General features: G+C 34.2%; 1 protein-coding gene across 1 annotated transcript in view; it reads right to left on the bottom strand.

Annotated features, from left to right (window-relative positions):
* The window catches only part of LanB1 (laminin subunit beta-1), a 233,786-nt gene that overhangs the window by 112,800 nt on the left and 100,266 nt on the right, over positions 1 to 20,720 (bottom strand). The window contains exon 9 of the mRNA XM_089102239.1: positions 2,418 to 2,634. Within this exon, the coding sequence (XP_088958365.1) occupies positions 2,418 to 2,634 (217 nt within the window). The remainder of the gene's footprint in view (positions 1 to 2,417; positions 2,635 to 20,720) is intronic.

Below are 20,720 nucleotides of genomic sequence, written 5' to 3'. Positions count from 1 at the left end.
ATGTTATATTTGCACATTAGATTTTGTTTAATTTAGAATAAACGTAATAAATTTTTACATCTATCATAGAAGAATAGCGGGTTGTGATACCCCTTTGAGATGGGTAGTCACTGGTAGTTTACTAGACCAGAAAGATGTTATCCCTTAATTCATCACAACGTTTCCAAAAATGTCGTTACATTTTGCAAAATTTTGTTCCCCTTATTCACCATGTTATATTTGCATATTAGATTTTGTTTAATTTAGAATAAACGTAATAAATTTTTACATCTATCTTAGAAGAATAGCGGGTTGTGATACCCCTTTGAGATGGGTAGTCACTGGTAGTTTACTAGACCAGAAAGATGTTATCCCTTAATTCATCACAACGTTTCCAAAAACGTCGATACATTTTGTAAAATTTTGTTCCCCTTATTCACCATGTTATATTGGCACATTAGATTTTGTTTAATTTAGAATAAACTTAATAAATTTTTATATCTATCATAGAAGAATAGCGGGTTGTGATACCCCTTTGAGAAGGGTAGTCACTGGTAGTCAGGTAGACAAGCGGCGCTATCTTGCTCTAATTCATCATAACCTCTACAATGAAAATTTGGACAAGATCAAGAAAGAATCTATGTTATATTTACACAGCATGTTTTGTTTAAATTAGAATAAACATGATACATACTTGCACCCATCATAGAGGGACAAACGGGTAATTGCACCCCTTATAGAAGGTTAGTCACTATGATTCAGATTGACAAGGAGCGTTTTCCTCCTCTAGTTCATCACAAAATCTATCAAGAAAGCTTTGACGACATCTAGAAAGTCTTCATGCTAAATTTACGTAAAAGATTTTCATACGTAATGAGACGTAAGGCATTTTACACCCATCAAAGGCGGGTAGCTGTGTAGTAACACCGACTATATATGGGTAGTCACAGTTAGTCGGTTAGACAATAAAAATGTTTCTCCCCTAGTTCATCATAACGTTTCAACGTTATACATTTTTACACTCATCACAGAGAAATAACCGGGTAGCGACGCGCCTTAGAGAAGAGTAGTCAAGGGTAGTAAAGTAGACAAGCAGCTCTTTTTTGCTCTACTTTATGATAAAATCTGCCGTGAAAGATCAATCAACATCTAAAAAGTTTTCATGTTAAATGTTCGTAAAATACTTTGTATATTTAGTTAAAAATAAGACGTAGGGCATTTTTACACCCATCATATGCGGGTAGCTCTGTAATAACACCCACCATATATGGGTGGTCACATTGAGTCTGATAAATCAGCTAAATTTCTTTCATCACAACATCTACCACGAAAGTTTGGCCAACATCTAGAAAGGTTCCAGGTTAAACTTACAGAGAAGATTTTATTATTTAACTAAGAATAAAATGTAATACATCTTTATAGTCATCATAGGGTATAGTTGTGTCGCTACGCCCACCTTATAGGAGCGAAGTCACTTGTACCCAGCTAGACCAGTAAAATTTTCTCCCATAGCTTATCATAACATCTATAACATGTGTTTGGGCAAGATCTAGAACAACTTTTCAATGTTATACTTACAAAAGAAGATTTTGTTTAACTTAGAATAAAACATGGTATATGTTTACCACCAGTATAGACGGGTAACTAGGTAGTTAGACCCCATATAGAAGATAGACCAGGTAGACTGATAGTCAGTTAGACCAGCAATATTTTGCTGCACTAGTTTGACAAACGTAAATCACGAATGTCTGTTCTACATCTAGAGGGATTTAATGTCATATTTACATAATTTATTTTTGTTTCATTAAGAACAGAATGCAATGCGTTTTCGCCCCCGTTAGATGGGAGTAGTCAGGGAGTAGAAGGGGGAAATCTTTACAGGAGGGGGGGGGGGTATAAAAATAAATTAACAAAAAATTTCTCGCCTTAGTTCATCACAATGTTTACGACAACCGTTCGGGCAAAATCTACGAAATTATTATATATTTATATAATTCTTTATAAAAAAAAATAAACTTAAGATATCCTCACTAGAGAAATCTGAGCAACAAGTCTTTTTGTAGAAAGCTCTCATGTTGCAAAAAATTGCCAAAAATGCTACACAAGATTCTAATAGTCTGCTCTGAATTAGAATAAAGATCGTAATATAATTAATTTCAAAATAAATACAAAATTGCTCCTGATCCCAAAAAATATAAATGTCACAACTTCTTTACCTTTTTTTTCGCTTTACAAATCTGTGTTAAAAGTAAGAGAAACTTTACACGAGTCAAAAAGAGCCCCCCCCCCTTTCTCTCCAAAGATAAATATTGTAACTTAATCTTTCCCCAGACCACTGCTTATAAAACGTCAAAAGACCAAGCATAAATTACAACTAAAGATACATTAAAAAAAGAACTAGAATTAAAAATAAAATGAGTCCAAAAAGTAAATCTCACCTGCATTGTCCACTAATAACATCACACTGGTTATCGTACGCGCCACCGGGGTCACAGTCACACGGCTTACACCCATCAGGGTGCTCAGACAATCCATAATGCTCAGGCAAGCATGTATCACAATCTCTTCCAATCACGTTGCGCTTGCAGGAGCAGCTACCACTAATGACGTCACAGCCAAGGTTTCCAACAGTTCCGAGAGTATTGCAAGAACATTCTAAATTATAAGATGGAAAATGGGAATTGTTTTCACTTAACCAACAATCAATTTCAAAACCTGATCTTTTAATCATGTAATAAGTCAAACTGAAAAAAAACAGTAATTACTTTGAATGAATACATTAAACCAAGAAAGAATTAACATTAAAGCGATACATCAAATCAAAATTAAAGCGACCATAAATTAATTTGAATGAAGAGATAAACCTAAAAAAAAATGAAAATAAATAATTAAGTCAAAGCACAAATTAACGCCTAACACGAGTAATAATGTATAAACGAATCTATGAAACCTGAAACGAACAAAATTTAGACAATTAATCCAGTCACAGTTATAACAACAAAACTTATTATGAATGGATAGATGAAACCTAAAACGAGAACAAATTCAAATGAATAAGCAAGTCAAAATTAGAATTAACAGAAGCTACTAGAAATAAGAGTGGAAGTGCCAACCCCTTAAATATTGTAAAGACTAGATGGTCACTTTGCAACACTGAAAATGACAAAACTTATACTTAGACACTTATTTTTGTCATAGGACTAACATAAATCAGAGAGTTAATTAAATTTATAGGAAAGAAATAGACAACTTCTTAGAACAAATACATTTGTTACTTTCAATTTACTTTTCCTATTTCAAATGACACTTTTTTCTGTCCTTATTTTTCCGTTTTGTTCCATTTCAATAAAAAATATTGATAGAGAAAAAAAAGTCCTGGGAGCTTGGGAGATACTAAATTCTTTAAATTACAATGAAAAAGAAAAAAATCTGTACAAAATATACTCTTTTTCCAGAAAATTGGACGTAACAACCAATTAAAGGGGTTGAGGAAATGGCAGTCCCCATTGATTGTTGATAATTTCTGAACATTTTTAAATTTAACTTGCTTTTTAATGTATGTTCGTTTTAAAATTCATCTATTCATTCATCGTTTGCTTAAAAGCAAGACTTTCAATAAACTTTAAGTATTGTTTTAAGTGAGTTTATTTTGGGTTCTTTTCAGATTTCAGATACATTAATGCTTTAATTAAAGCATTAATTTACTTTTCAATTTTACTTTTCAATTTAATCTGAAAAAAAGTTTCTAAAATGAAGTAAAGAGTTAAAACTTGCAACGAATGTGGATTTCACATATATGGCCGGAACTACGGACCCCTTTAACCCTCTCTCCAGTACACTAAAGTTAGAATAATGCTTAACTGAAAGGATTTTATAGTTTCGGCATATTCAGCAAGTTGGTAAAGAGCGTTTTATCTACCAATAGCCTTCCAAAACCTTCGAACTTATGCGAATATAATTGTAACGGGTTTGAACGGGTAAAAGAACCCGTTCAAGTCTTGAGGCGTTGGTATAAAAACAATTAAATTTTGTTTAATATTTAAACAATTAAATAGGTTGTATTAATCAATCCGTTACAAAAAATATGGAAAACTTATAAAAAGTGGAAACTGGCACTACCGTTGAAAACCATTTACATTTGTATTTTCAGACACTCAAAAATGCAGAAGGGAGGGGGGGACAGCAGAATTTTGTCCCCAAGTACCCCTAAAAGATCAAGGTAGGAGTAGAGAAGGAATATGAAAGGAGTAGAGTAGCAAAGAGGATGGAGAGATTTGCATTCTTCATGTAGACTACAAAGCAATTTATTTTGTTTTAAGTTTTACTACCCTTAATTACTTTCGTCTGGAAAAATATGATTTTTTAATTTATTTTCTGCTCGTTTTTGATACCATATTGAGGGTTATCCCAAAAACGGTGTCTGCCACCTCCTTAGACTCATTTTTGGGAAGAAGAGGAAGGCTGACACCACAATCAAACACCCTAACCTTACACGTAAGTTCAAACTTTTAATCACAATGCTTAAATGCTTAGCATATTTTTTTTACCATTAAAATCTACCCTTTACACTATCGGAGAGGTGCTGCCATTCCCTCAGTATTCATATTGCAGGCTTAATACAAATATATTCCTCCAAATGAAGGGAGTTCAGATGAAGGTAATTCCCTCCAAATGATAGGAATGTAGGGAGTTCAGCCTTTTGGCCATACTCAGACCAGAATTTTTGCTTCACTTCACAACATGCCAGAAATCGGCATATTGCTGTGGCATGATTTCTTTTATTATTCAAATATTAAAATTAAATATTAAGAAAATGTGCTATGTCATGCATGGTCGTTGGTTAATTTCCAGATCAGATCTTTTTTTCTTTTGGATGGTTTTAGGTAAATTTACCCGTTTTGGTTGTTTCTTCATAGCCTCTAGTGAATACAGTTTACGTCTTTGCTAGGCTTAGTAGGATTACAATAATTATATTGTGTTTTATAATTATAATTACGTTTTTTATGTTAACTTTTTTCTTCTTTTTAGTTTGTTTTTAATTTTTTTTTTCTCTTGTTTTTTTTCATAGAAATTTACTGCGTATTCTAGTGGTACAGGCTTCCTAAAGCTCAATGGCTAGCCCTATATTTTGTTCCTTAGTTTTTTTTCTTGTCTCTAATAGATTAGTTTTCTATCTCTTTCTCTCTCGCTGAAAAGGACACTAGAACTTTAGATTTCTTTCTGAATGAGCCATCTTCTGGGAAACGGCGAGCACTGATAAATATCATACTCAATACCTTGCATTAAAAAAAAAAAAAATTCCAAATGAGTAACAAAAAAGATAGGAATTAGTTTAAACATATCCTTTTGGTGTGATACGAAACGAAATGAAAACGATCACTTGTGTGGAACGACGACAAATCACTTCTTCAATAAAAAAAAAGATTAATTTAATGGTTAGTTATTAAATTATTAATAACAGCATCATTAATAACAACTAATTAAGTGACTTAGAATAATAATAATAATTAATTAATCAATATTACTCATTAAGATCACACAATTAACATTAAAAAAATTATTGGTTTCAAGTAGTTTTTCTGCTTTCTTTTCTTTTTCCTCAAAATTTTTCTTGAATATTATGCTTTAATTAATCAATCAATGTTTTCTATTTATATGCATTACACAAGGATCAAAATAATAAATATTTTTAAGCTTTTATGTTCATTTAAATGATTTTTTCTTTATAAGAGCTTTATTTCTTTATAAGAGCTTTATTTCATCTTTAAGTGAAATCTTTATTACAATCTTTAAGTGACAAAGCTTAAATATTCTTGGAGTACGATAAGACCCTATAGATCTTCACATCCGAGTCTTTTATCTAAAGGCGCAAACTTGAGTTAATTGACTCTTGTGAGATGTCGAGATCACGTGATATCGTAATATTAGGGTTTTACAATTTAAATTAGTTATAATTAGATATTGTATTTAAATTAGTTACAATTAAAATTACAAAATTACAATATTTTGTTTGAGCACCTCCCTTTATACCCGTAGCTTGGTCGTTCATCCTCTCATTCCACAGGTGTGAGTCAATATTATTCATTCGGATCAAAATAGGTTGGTCCGAAAAAAATTTTTAGGGGGGGGGGGTCAAATAGGTTAATGCTAATTGCGTTATGAGCAAGCTTAATTACCGCAAACTTGAGTTAATTGACTCTTGTGAGATGTTGAGATCTCGTGATATCGTAATATTAGGCTTTTACAATTAAAATTAGTTATAATCAGATATTGTATTTAAATTAGTTACAATTAAAATTACAATATGCAATTGTAATTGGCGATTTACTATGGCTATATCTGGAAAGGATTTTGTAAATGCAATTGTAATTGGCGATTTACTATTGCTATATCTGGAAAGGATTTTGTATATGCTATTGTGATTGGCGATTTACTATTGCTATATCTGGAAAGGATTTGTAAATGCAATTGTAATTGGCGATTTACTATTGGTATATCTGGAAAGGATTTTGTATATGAAATTGTAATACGCGATTTACTATTGGTATATCTGGAAAGGATTTTGTATGTGCAATTGTAATTGGCGATTTACTATTGCTATATCTGGAAAGGATTTTGTATATGCAATTGTAATTGGCGATTTACTATGGCTATATCTGGAAAGGATTTTGTATATGCAATTGTAATTGGCGATTTACTATTGCTATATCTGGAAAGGATTTTGTATATGCTATTGTAATTGGCAATTTACTATTGGTATATCTCGACAGGATTTTGTATATGCAATTGTAATTGGCGATTTACTATTGCTATATCTGGAAAGGATTTTGTATATGCAATTGTAATTGGCGATTTACTATTGCTATATCTGGAAAGGATTTTGTATATGCTATTGTAATTGGCGATTTACTATTGCTATATCTGGTAAGGATTTTGTATATGCAATTGTAATTGGCGATTTACTATGGCTATATCTGGAAAGGATTTTGTATATGCAATTGTAATTGGCGATTTACTATTGCTATATCTGGAAAGGATTTTGTATATGCTATTGTAATTGGCGATTTACTATTGCTATATCTGGAAAGGATTTTGTATATGCAATTGTAATTGGCGATTTACTATTGCTATATCTGGAAAGGATTTTGTATATGCAATTGTAATTGGAGATTTACTATGGCTATATCTGGAAAGGATTTTTTATATGCAATTGTAATTGGCGATTTACTATTTCTATATCTGGAAAGGATTTTGTATATGCAATTGTAATTGGCGATTTACTATTGCTATATCTGGAAAGGATTTTATATATGCAAGTGTAATTGGTGATTTACTATTGGTATATTTGGAAAGGGTTTTGTGTATGCAATTGTAATTGGCGATTTACTATTGCTATATCTGGAAAGTATTTTGTATATGCAATTGTAATTGGCGATTTACTATTGGTATATCTGGAAAGGATTTTGTATATGCAATTGTAATTGGCGATTTACTATGGCTATATCTGGAAAGGATTTTGTATATGCAATTGTAATTGGCGATTTACTATTGCTATATCTGGAAAGGATTTTGTATATGCAATTGTAATTGGCGATTTACTATTGCTATATCTGGAAAGAAATTTTGTATATGCAATTGTAATTGGCGATTTATTATTGCTATATCTGGAAAGGATTTTGTATATACAATTGTAATTGGCGATTTACTATTGCTATATCTGGAAAGGATTTTGTATATGCAATTGTAATTGGCAATTTACTATTGCTACATCTGGAAAGGATTTTGCATATGCAATTGTAATTGGCGATTTACTATTGCTATATCTGGAAAGGATTTTGTATATGCAATTGTAATTGGCGATTTACTACTGCTATATCTGGAAAAGATTTTGTATATGCTATTGTAATTGGCGATTTACTATTGGTATATCTGGAAAGGATTTTGTATATGCAATTGTAATTGGCGATTTACTATTGCTATATCTGTAAAGCATTTTGTATTTGCAATTGTAATTGGTGATTTACTATTGCTATATCTGGAAAGGATTTTGTATATGCAATTGTAATTGGCGATTTACTATTGGTATATCTGGAAAGGATTTTGTATATGGAATTGTAATTGGCGATTTAGTATTGCTACATCTGGAAAGGATTTTGTATATGCAATTGTAATTGGCGATTTACTATTGCTATATCTGGAAAGGATTTTGTAAATGCAATTGTAATTGGCGATTTACTGTTGCTATATCTGGAAAGGATTTTGTATATGCAATTGTAATTGGCGATTTACTATTGCTATATCTAGAAAGGATTTTGTATATGCAATTGTAAATGGCGATTTACTATTGGTATATCTGGAAAGGATTTTGTATATGCAATTGTAATTGGCGATTTACTTTTGCTATATCTGGAAAGGATTTTGTATATGCAATTGTAATTGGCGATTTTCTATTGGTCTATCTGGAAAGGATTTTGTATATGCAATTGTAATTGGCGATTTACTATTGCTATATCTGGAAAGGATTTTGTATATGCAATTATAATTGACGATTTACTATTGGTATATCTGGAAAGGATTTTCTATATGCAATTGTAATTGGCGATTTACTATTGGTATATCTGGAAAGGATTTGTATATGCAATTGTAATTGGCGATTTACTATTGGTATATCTGGAAAGGATTTTGTATATGCAATTGTAATTGGCGATTTATTATTGCTATATCTGGAAAAGATTTTGTATATGCAATTGTAATTGACGATTTACTATTGGTATATCTGGAAAGGATTTTGTATATGCAATTGTAATTGGCGATTTACTTTTGGTATATCTGGAAAGGATTTTGTATATGCAATTGTAATTGGCGATTTACTATTGGTATATCTGGAAAGGATTTTGTATATGCAATTGTAATTGGCTATTTACTTTTGCTATATCTGGAAAGGATTTTGTATATGCAATTGTAATTGGCGATTTACTATTGGTATATCTGGAAAGGATTTTGTATATGAAATTGTAATTGGCGATTTACTATTGCTATATCTGGAAAGGATTTTGTATATGCAATTGTAATTTACGATTTACTATTGGTATATCTGGAAAGGATTTTCTATATGCAATTGTAATTGGCGATTTACTATTGGTATATCTGGAAAGGATTTGTATATGCAATTGTAATTGGCGATTTACTATTGGTATATCTGGAAAGGATTTTTTATATGCAATTGTAATTGGCAATTTATTATTGCTATATCTGGAAAGGATTTTGTATATGCAATTGTAATTGCCGATTTACTATTTGTATATCTGGAAAAGATTTTTTATATTCAATTGTAATTGGCGATTTACTATTGCTATATCTGGAAAGGATTTAGTATATGCAATTGTAATTGGCGATTTGCTATTGGTATATCTTGAAAGGATTTTGTATATGCAATTGTAATTGGCGATTTAATATTGATATATCTGGAAAGGATTTTGTATATGCAATTATAATTGACGATTTACTATTGGTATATCTGGAAAGGATTTTCTATATGCAATTGTAATTGGCGATTTACTATTGGTATATCTGGAAAGGATTTGTATATGCAATTGTAATTGGCGATTTACTATTGGTATATCTGGAAAGGATTTTGTATATGCAATTGTAATTGGCGATTTATTATTGCTATATCTGGAAAAGATTTTGTATATGCAATTGTAATTGACGATTTACTATTGGTATATCTGGAAAGGATTTTGTATATGCAATTGTAATTGGCGATTTACTTTTGGTATATCTGGAAAGGATGTTGTATATGCAATTGTAATTGGCGATTTACTATTGGTATATCTGGAAAGGATTTTGTATATGCAATTTTAATTGCTTATTTACTTTTGCTATATCTGGAAAGGATTTTGTATATGCAATTGTAATTGGCGATTTACTATTGGTATATCTGGAAAGGATTTTGTATATGCAATTGTAATTGGCGATTTACTATTGCTATATCTGGAAAGGATTTTGTATATGCAATTGTAATTGGAGATTTACTATGGCTATATCTGGAAAGGATTTTTTATATGCAATTGTAATTGGCGATTTACTATTACTATATCTGGAAAGGATTTTGTATATGCAATTGTAATTGGCGATTTACTATTGCTATATCTGGAAAGGATTTTATATATGCAAGTGTAATTGGTGATTTACTATTGGTATATTTGGAAAGGGTTTTGTGTATGCAATTGTAATTGGCGATTTACTATTGCTATATCTGGAAAGTATTTTGTATATGCAATTGTAATTGGCGATTTACTATTGGTATATCTGGAAAGGATTTTGTATATGCAATTGTAATTGGCGATTTACTATGGCTATATCTGGAAAGGATTTTGTATATGCAATTGTAATTGGCGATTTACTATTGCTATATCTGGAAAGGATTTTGTATATGCAATTGTAATTGGCGATTTACTATTGCTATATCTGGAAAGAAATTTTGTATATGCAATTGTAATTGGCGATTTATTATTGCTATATCTGGAAAGGATTTTGTATATACAATTGTAATTGGCGATTTACTATTGCTATATCTGGAAAGGATTTTGTATATGCAATTGTAATTGGCAATTTACTATTGCTACATCTGGAAAGGATTTTGCATATGCAATTGTAATTGGCGATTTACTATTGCTATATCTGGAAAGGATTTTGTATATGCAATTGTAATTGGCGATTTACTACTGCTATATCTGGAAAAGATTTTGTATATGCTATTGTAATTGGCGATTTACTATTGGTATATCTGGAAAGGATTTTGTATATGCAATTGTAATTGGCGATTTACTATTGCTATATCTGTAAAGCATTTTGTATTTGCAATTGTAATTGGTGATTTACTATTGCTATATCTGGAAAGGATTTTCTATATGCAATTGTAATTGGCGATTTACTATTGGTATATCTGGAAAGGATTTTGTATATGGAATTGTAATTGGCGATTTAGTATTGCTACATCTGGAAAGGATTTTGTATATGCAATTGTAATTGGCGATTTACTATTGCTATATCTGGAAAGGATTTTGTAAATGCAATTGTAATTGGCGATTTACTGTTGCTATATCTGGAAAGGATTTTGTATATGCAATTGTAATTGGCGATTTACTATTGCTATATCTAGAAAGGATTTTGTATATGCAATTGTAACTGGCGATTTACTATTGGTATATCTGGAAAGGATTTTGTATATGCAATTGTAATTGGCGATTTACTTTTGCTATATCTGGAAAGGATTTTGTATATGCAATTGTAATTGGCGATTTGCTATTGGTATATCTGGAAAGGATTTTGTATATGCAATTGTAATTGGCGATTTACTATTGCTATATCTGGAAAGGATTTTGTATATGCAATTATAATTTACGATTTACTATTGGTATATCTGGAAAGGGTTTTCTATATGCAATTGTAATTGGCGATTTACTATTGGTATATCTGGAAAGGATTTGTATATGCAATTGTAATTGGCGATTTACTATTGGTATATCTGGAAAGGATTTTGTATATGCAATTGTAATTGGCAATTTATTATTGCTATATCTGGAAAGGATTTTGTATATGCAATTGTAATTGACGATTTACTATTTGTATATCTGGAAAAGATTTTGTATATGCAATTGTAATTGGCGATTTACTTTTGGTATATCTGGAAAGGATTTTGTATATGCAATTGTAATTGGCGATTTGCTATTGGTATATCTGGAAAGGATTTTGTATATGCAATTGTAATTGGCGATTTACTATTGCTATATCTGGAAAGGATTTTGTATATGCAATTATAATTGACGATTTACTATTGGTATATCTGGAAAGGATTTTCTATATGCAATTGTAATTGGCGATTTACTATTGGTATATCTGGAAAGTATTTGTATATGCAATTGTAATTGGCGATTTACTATTGGTATATCTGGAAAGGATTTTGTATATGCAATTGTAATTGGCGATTTATTATTGCTATATCTGGAAAAGATTTTGTATATGCAATTGTAATTGACGATTTACTATTGGTATATCTTGAAAGGATTTTGTATATGCAATTGTAATTGGCGTTTTACTTTTGGTATATCTGGAAATGATTTTGTATATGCAATTGTAATTGGCGATTTACTATTGGTATATCTGGAAAGGATTTTGTATATGCAATTGTAATTGCCAATTTACTTTTGCTATATCTGGAAAGGATTTTGTATATGCAATTGTAATTGGCGATTTACTATTGGTATATCTGGAAAGGATTTTGTATATGCAATTGTAATTGGCGATTTACTATTGCTATATCTGGAAAGGATTTTGTATATGCAATTGTAATTTACGATTTACTATTGGTATATCTGGAAAGGATTTTCTATATGCAATTGTAATTGGCGATTTACTATTGGTATATCTGGAAAGGATTTGTATATGCAATTGTAATTGGCGATTTACTATTGGTATATATGGAAAGGATTTTTTATATGCAATTGTAATTGGCAATTTATTATTGATATATATGGAAAAGATTTTGTATATGCAATTGTAATTGGCGATTTACTATTTGTATATCTGGAAAGGATTTTGTATATGCAATTGTAATTGTCGATTTACTATTGGTATATCTGGAAAGGATTTTGTATATGCAATTGTAATTGGCGATTTACTATTGGTATATCTGGAAAGGATTTTGTATATGCAATTGTAATTGCCAATTTACTTTTGCTATATCTGGAAAGGATTTTGTATATGCAATTGTAATTGGCAATTTACTATTGGTATATCTGGAAAGAATTTTGTATATGTAATTGTAATTGGCGATTTACTATTGCTATATCTGGAAAGGATTTTGTATATGCAATTGTAATTTACGATTTACTATTGGTATATCTGGAAAGGATTTTGTATATGCAATTGTAATTGACGATTTACTATTGGTATATACTATAGGCAACGCTGTAGCGTTGCCTATAGTAAAGGCCAAACGGCTCCAATGTTTTATTATTATTCATTTATTTATTTTTTTCCCAGAGGCACTTCATATGGAAGGGGTCGTCGTAGAAACTTCCAACGGGGCTCATTCGATTGGAAATCGAGAGTTCTAGTGCCCTTTTTAATAGTCGAAAATGATTGGAGGGCAACTAGCCCCACGCCCATCATTCCCCCGAACACTTCCAATCAAAATTTTTAGATAGCCATTATGTTCAGCGTTGTTGAGTTCCAGATAGAAAATATGGTTTTGAGGAGGACAATCCCCCACAAACATCGGGGCAAGGGTTTTAAGTTATGCCCTGAGGGTATATAAGGTTTTTATAGAACGCGTTGTCATAGAAACTTCAAAAAAGGCTCATTCGATTGGAACTTCAAAGGGATAGTGCCCTTTTTAATAGTCAAATGTGATTGGAGGGCAACCAGCTCCCCCTCCCACGCCCATCATTTCCCCAAACACATCCAATCAAAGTAGTTGATTTCCAGATATAAAATATATTTTTGAGGAGGAGACTCCCCCACAACCCTCAGGGCAAGGGTTTTAAGTTATGCCCTGGGGGCATATAAGGTTTTTATAGAATGCGTTGTCGTAGAAACTTCAAAAAAGGCTCATTCGATTGGAAATTCAAACGGATAGTGCCCTTTTGAATAGTCAAAAGTGATTGGAGGGCAACTAGCTCCCCCTCCCACGCCCATCATTTCCCCAAACACATCCAATCAAAGTAGTTGATTTCCAGATAGAAAATATCTTGTTGAGGAGGATACTCCCCCACAACCCTCAGGGCAAGGGTTTTAAGTTATGCCCTGGGGGCATATAAGGTTTTTATAGAAGGCGTTGTCGTAGAGACTTCAAAACAGGATCATTCCATTGGAAATTAAAGAGCTAGTGTCCTTTTTAATAGTCGAAAGTAATTGGAGTGTAACTAGCCCCCATCCCCGCTCCCCCCTACGCCCATCATTTCCCCAAACGCATCCAATCAAAATTTTTAGATAGCCATTCTGTTCAGCGTAGTTGATTTCCAGATAGAAAATGCATTTTTAAGGAGGACACTCCCCCACAAGCCTCAGGGAAAGGGTTTTAAGTTATACCATGGGGGCACATAAGGTTTTTATAGAAGGCGTTATAATAGAAACTTCAAAACAGGCTCATTCGATCGGAAATTAAAGGGCTAGTGCCCTTTTTAATAGTCGAAAATGATTGGAGGGCAACTAGCCCCCCCCCACGCCCAGCATTCCCCCAAACATCAAAAATTTGAGAGAGCCATTTTGTTCAGCGCAGTTTATTACCAGATAGAAAATATATTTTTTGAGGACGACAATCCCCAACAACCCCCAGGGCAAAGGTTTTAAGTTATACCCTTGGGGCTGATAAGATTATTAAAGAAGGAGTTGTCGTAGAGAATTCAAAACAGGCTCATTCTAATGGAAATTAAAGAGCTAGTGCCCTTTTTAATAGTCGAAAGTGATTGGAGTGTATCTAGCCCCCATCCCCCCCACGCCCATCATTTCCCCAAACACATCCAATCAAAATTTTGCGATCGCCATTTTGTTCTGCGTAGTTGATTTCCAGATAGAAAATATATTTTTGAGGAGGACACTCCCCCACAAGCCTCAGGGCAAGGGTTTTAAGTTATGCCCTGGGGGCATATAAGGTTTTTATAGAAGGCGTTGTCGTAGAAACTTCAAAACAGGCTCATTCGATTTGAAATTCAAGGGCTAGTGCCCTTTTTAATAGTCAAAAGTGATTAGAATACAACTAGCCCCCCCCCCCCACACCCATCATTTCCCCAAACACATCCAATCAAAATTTTGAGATAGCCATTTTGGTCCGCGTAGTTGATTTCCAGATAGAAAATATGTTTTTGAGGAGACTCTCTCCAGACACTCTCCCAGAACCCTCAGGGCAAGGGTTTTAAGTTATGCCCTTGGGGCATATAAGGTTTTATAGAAGGCGTTGTCGTAGAAACTTCAAAAAAGGCTCATTCGATTGGAAATTCAAAGGGATAGTGCTCTTTTTATAGTCGAAAGTGATTGGAGGGCAACTAGCCCCCCCCTCCACGCCCATCATTCCCCCAAACACATCCAATCAAAATTTTGAGATAGCCATTTTGTTCAGCGTAGTTCATTTTCAGATAGAAAACATGTTTTTGAGGAGGACAATCCCCCACAACCATCAGGGCAAGGGTTTTAAGTTATGCCCTGTGGGCATATAAGGTTTTTTATAGAAGGCGTTGTCATAGAAACTTCAAAAAGGCTCATTCGATTGGAAATTCAAAGGGATAGTGGCCTTTTTAATAGTCAAAAGTGATTGGAGGGCAACTAGCTCCCCCTCCCACGCCCATCATTTCTCCCCAAACACATCCAATCAAACTTTTGAGATAGTCATTTTGTTCAGTGTATTTTATTTCCAGATAGAAAATATGTTTTTGAGGAGAACAATCCCCCACAACCCTCAGGGCAAGAGCTTTAAGTTATGTCCTTGGGGCATATGAGGTTTTTATAGAAGAGGTCGTCGTAAAAACTTCCAAATAGGCACATTCAATTGGAAATTCAAAGGGCTATTGCCCTTTTTAATAGTACAAAGTGATTGGAGGGCAACTAGCCCCCCCCCCTACGCCCAACATTCCCCCAACCACATCCAATCAAAATTTTGATATAGTCATTTTGTTCAGCGTAGTTGATTTCCAGATAGAACATATGTTTTTGAGGAGGACAATCCCCAACAACCCTCAGGGCAAGGGTTTTAATTTATGTCCTGGGGCATATAAGGATCTTATAGATTTCTTTTTCTTATCAAATTAAAAAAAGGTGCAGTCAATTTGAAATTCAAAGGGCTTGTGCCCTTAGCTATATTTAAAAGCTTCGTAAGTTCAAAACTCCCCTCCCCCCACGCCAAGAATTTCCCCAAACGAATCCAATAAAAATTTGGCTATAGTCGATTTGCTCCACGTTTCTGATTTACCGACAGAAATTTTATCTTGGAGGAAGTCATTCACCCACACCCCTCAGGGCAAGGGTTTTAAGTTATGCCCTTGGGGTATATAAGGTTTTTATAGAAGGCGTTATCGAAGAAACTTAAAAACAGGATCATTCGATTGGAAATTAAAGAGCTAGTGCCCTTTTTAATAGTCGAAAGTGATTGGAGTGTAACTAGCCCCCATCCCCCCCCACCCCCATCATTTCCCCAAACACAACCAATCAAAATTTTCAGACAGCCATTTCGTTCAGCGTAGTTGATTTCAAGATAGAAAATATATTTTTGAGGAGGACACTCCCCCACAAGCCTCAGGGCAAGGGTTTTAAGTTATGCCCTGGGGGCATAAAGGTTTTTTATAGAAGGCGTTGTCACAGAAACTTCAAAACAGGCTCATTCGATTGGAAATTAATCGGCTAGTGCCCTTTTTAATAGTCAAAAGGGCTAGTGCCCTTTTTAATAGTCAAAAGTCATTAGAATACAACTAGCTCCCCTCCACGCCCATCATTTCTCCCCAAACACATCCAATCAAAATTTTGAGATAGCCATTTTGTTCAGTGTAGTTGATTTTCAGATAGAAAATATGTTTTTGAGGAGGACACTCTCCCAGAACCCTCAGGGCAAAGGTTTTAAGTTATGCCCTTGGGGCATAAAGGGTTTGTATTGAAGGCATTGTTCTAGAAACTTCAAAATAGGCTCTTTCAATTTGAAATTCATAGGGATACTGCCATTCTTAAGAGTTGAAATTGAATGGAGGATAACTAGCCCCCCCCCCCTACGCCCCTCATCCATCCACACAAAGCCCATCAAACTGGTAATAAATCGATTTTGTTCAACGTAGTTGATTTCCAGATAGAAAATATGTTTTTGAGGAGGACAGTCCCCAGCAACCCTCAGGGCAAGGGTTTTAAGTTATGCCCTGGGGGCATATAATGTTTTTATAGAAGGCGTGCTCGTAGAAACTTCAAAACAGGCTCATTTGATTGAAAATTAAAGGGATAGTGCCCTTTTTAATAGTCGAAAACGATTGGAGGGCAACTAGACCCTCCCCACGCCCCCCCGTTTGCCAAGCGCCCCCCCATCAACTTTGCCGGAGGCCATTTTGTTTGGCGCAGTTGATTTCCACATAGAAAATATATTTTTCAGGTGGTAACTCCCCCACAACCCTCAGGGGAAGGTTTTTAAGTTATGCCCTTGGGGTAGAAGAGGTTTTTAAACAAGGCGTTATCTCAGAAACTTCAAAACAGTTTTTTTCGATTGGAAATTAAAGTGCTAGTGACCTTGTTAACAGTCGAAAGTGATTGGAGTGTAACTAGCCCCCATCCCCCCCCCCACGCCCCTAAATCGCACCCACGCCACCAAAACAAGTTTCCAGATAGCCAATTTTTTCAGCGTCGTTGGATTCCAGATGGAAAATATATTTTTGAGGAGGATACTCCCCCACAACCCTCAGGGCAAGGGTTTTAAGTTATGCCCTGGGGGCATATAAGGTTTTTATAGAAGGCGTTGTCACAGAAACTTCAAAACAGGCTCATTCGATTGGAAATTAATCGGCTAGTGCCCTTTTTAATAGTCAAAAGGGCTAGTGCCCTTTTTAATAGTCAAAAGTCATTAGAATACAACTAGCCCCCCCACCCATCATTTCCCCAAACACATCCAATCAAAATTTTGAGATAGACCTTTTGTTCCGCGTAGTTGATTTACAGATAGAAAATATTTTTTTGAGGAGGACACTCTCCCAGAACCTTCAGGGCAAGGGTTTTAAGATATGCCCTGGGGGCATATAAGGTTTTTATAGAAGGCGTTGTCGTAGAAACTTCAAAAAAGGCTCATTCGATTGGAAATTCAAAGGGATAGTGCCCTTTTTAATAGTCGAAAGTGATTGGAGGGTAACGAACCCCCCCACGCACATCATTCCCCCAAACACATCCAATCAAAATTTTGATATAGCCATTTTGTTCAGCGTAGTTGATTTCCAGATAGAACATATATTTTTGAGGAGGACCATCCCCCACAACTCTCAGGGCAAGGGGTTTAAGTTATGCCCTGGGGACTTATAAGGTTTTTATATAAGGCGTTGTCGCAGAAACTTCAAAACAGGATCATTCGATTGGAAATTGAAGGGGTATTGCCCTTTTTAATAGTCGAAAGTGAATGTAGGCCAATTAGCCCCCCTACGCCCTTGATTACCTCAAACACATCCAATCAAAATTTTCAGATTGCCATTTTGTTCAGCGTAGTTGATTTCCAAATAGAAAATATATTTTTGAGGAAGATACTCCCCCACAGCCCTCAGGGCAAGGGTTTTAAGTTATGCCCTGGGGGCATATAAGGTTTTTATAGAAGGCGTTGTCGTAAAAACTACAAAACAGGCTCATTCAATTGGAAATTAAATAACTAGTGCTCTTTGTAATAGTCGAAAGTGATTGGAGTGTAACTAGCCACCATCCCCCCCACGCCCATCAATTCCCTAAACGCCACCGATTAAAAATTAGAGATGTCCATTCTGGTAAGCGTAGTTGAATTCCAGATAGACAAAATAATTTTGAGGAGTAAAATCCCCCACAACTCTCAGGGCAAGGGTTTTAAGTTATGCCCTGGGGGCATATAAGGTTTTTATAGAAGGCGTTGTCGCAGAAACTTCAAAACAGGCTCATTCGATTGGAAATTAATCGGCTAGTGCCCTTTTTAATAGTCAAAAGGGCTAGTGCCCTTTTTAATAGTCAAAAGTCATTAGAATACAACTAGCCCCCCCACCCATCATTTCCCCAAACACATCCAATCAAAATTTTGAGATAGCCATTTTGTTCCGCGTAGTTGATTTTCAGATAGACAATTTGTTTTTGAGGAGTAAACTGTCCCAGATCCTCCAGGGCTCGGGTTTTTATAGATGATATGGTGTTATATATGGTTTTTATAGGCGCCGACTTGGAGCATTTAAAACAAGCTATTTCGGGTATATCTTCGAACGAATCGTTAACATCTTCATATTTGACAGTGATTTAAGGGTACCTAGCCCCCCCCCCACACCCCTCATTTTTACCAACTCATCCAATCAAAATTTTGATATAGCCATTTTGTTCAGCGTAGTTCATTTTCAGATAGAAAACATGTTTTTGAGGAGGACAATCCCCCACAACCCTCAGGGCATGGGTTTTAAGTTATGCCCTGGGGGCATATAAGGTTTTTATAAAAAGCGTTGTCACAGAAACTTCAAAAAAGGCTCATTCGATTGGAAATTCAAAGGGATAGTGCCCTTTTTAATAGTCAAAAGTGAATGGAGGGCAACAAGTTCCCCTTTCCACGCCCATCATTTCCCTAAACACATCCAATCAAACTTTTGAGATAGCTCACCCTCAGGGCAAGGGTTTTAAGTTATGCCCTGGGGGCATATAAGGTTTTTATAGAAGGCGTTGTCGTAGAAACTTCAAAAAAGGCTCATTCGATTGGAAATTCCGAAGGCTAGTGCCCTTTGTAATAGTCAAAAGTGATTTGAGGGCAACTAACCCCCCTTTCACGCCCACCATTTCCCCAAACACATCCAATCAAAATTTTAAGACAGCCATTTTATTAAACGTAGTTTTAATTTCTGGAAATTAGGTCTTTGAGGATTACAACTCCCCCCCCCCACAGGGCAAGGGTTATAATTTAAGGATTCTCTGAATCCTTCATATTATTTCTTATGGAAGGGATGCTCGTATAAACTTTAGAGAGGGCTCATTTGATTGAAAATTGAAAGTTCTTGTTCATTTTTTGAGAGTCAAAGGAGATTGAAGGGCAACTAGCCCCTCTACCTCCTCCACGTCCTTAATGCATCAGATAAAAATTTTGAGATAGACATTTTGTTAAAATAGTTCAAAGTTCTGATAACAAAAAACTCCGGTGTCGACACAGCCCACCAGGGCCCAGGGGTAGGCGTTTTAAGTTATGCCCTGAGGCGTAACTTATTATAGGGGGTTTATAACTTATGGGAAGGGGTTTTGTATGGGAAGAACACATAGGAAATCTATTATAACTATCCAATTATAAGGTTAAAATACATACTCTGTGATAGATGCAAAATTGCTTCGGCACACAAATTCATATTAAGGTCAATTCCAAACAGTCGGGATCCCTTTGTGTCAGCAATTAAAATGGTCTAAACCCCCTTATTGGAGTTATTTTTTCAATCCATTCATTGTTGTCAATCACTGTCCACAAGTTATGCAAGCTGTCTATTGTTCATATATAAGGCTTTTATCAAAGAGGTAATCGTATAGACTTTGAAAAAAGCCTCATTCGATTTAAACTGAAAGCTCTAGATCCGTTTTTTAAAGTCAAGAATAATCGGACAGTAAGCACCCCCCCATGCCATAAAAACTTGAAACTTTTTGCAATCAAAAACGAACAAAAATTAATTAAAAAAAAACTTTCCGAAAAATAAGTTTTTCAAAGAAAAGTAAAGGCCATTTTGAACTTAAGCTCAGGATATAAAAAGACCTTTTAAAATTAAAAATCAAAGCGACCAGAAATTACTATTAAAGATTAAATGAAGCCCAAAACGAACAGAAATTAAATAAACAATCATAGCAAAAAAACATACAACAAGTAATAATATAAATGAATAACTATATCTTAAAACGTGTATTGTTTAGGTCCAATAAGAAAATCAAACTTAAAACAAAAACAAATATTTTGCTAATAAAGTATAAATGAAACTTAAAACGAACAGAAATTAAATAAACAATCAATGTGAACAAACATACAATATTCATTAATGTAA

Source organism: Artemia sp. Qi Xiang Cuo, chromosome 16, assembly GCF_049724085.1.
Source record: "Artemia sp. Qi Xiang Cuo chromosome 16, ASM4972408v1, whole genome shotgun sequence".
Classification (NCBI taxonomy): Eukaryota; Metazoa; Arthropoda; class Branchiopoda; order Anostraca; family Artemiidae; genus Artemia; species Artemia sp. Qi Xiang Cuo.
The sequence above is the reverse complement of the archived record's forward strand: the minus strand, read 5'-3'. Positions and strand labels throughout refer to the sequence as shown.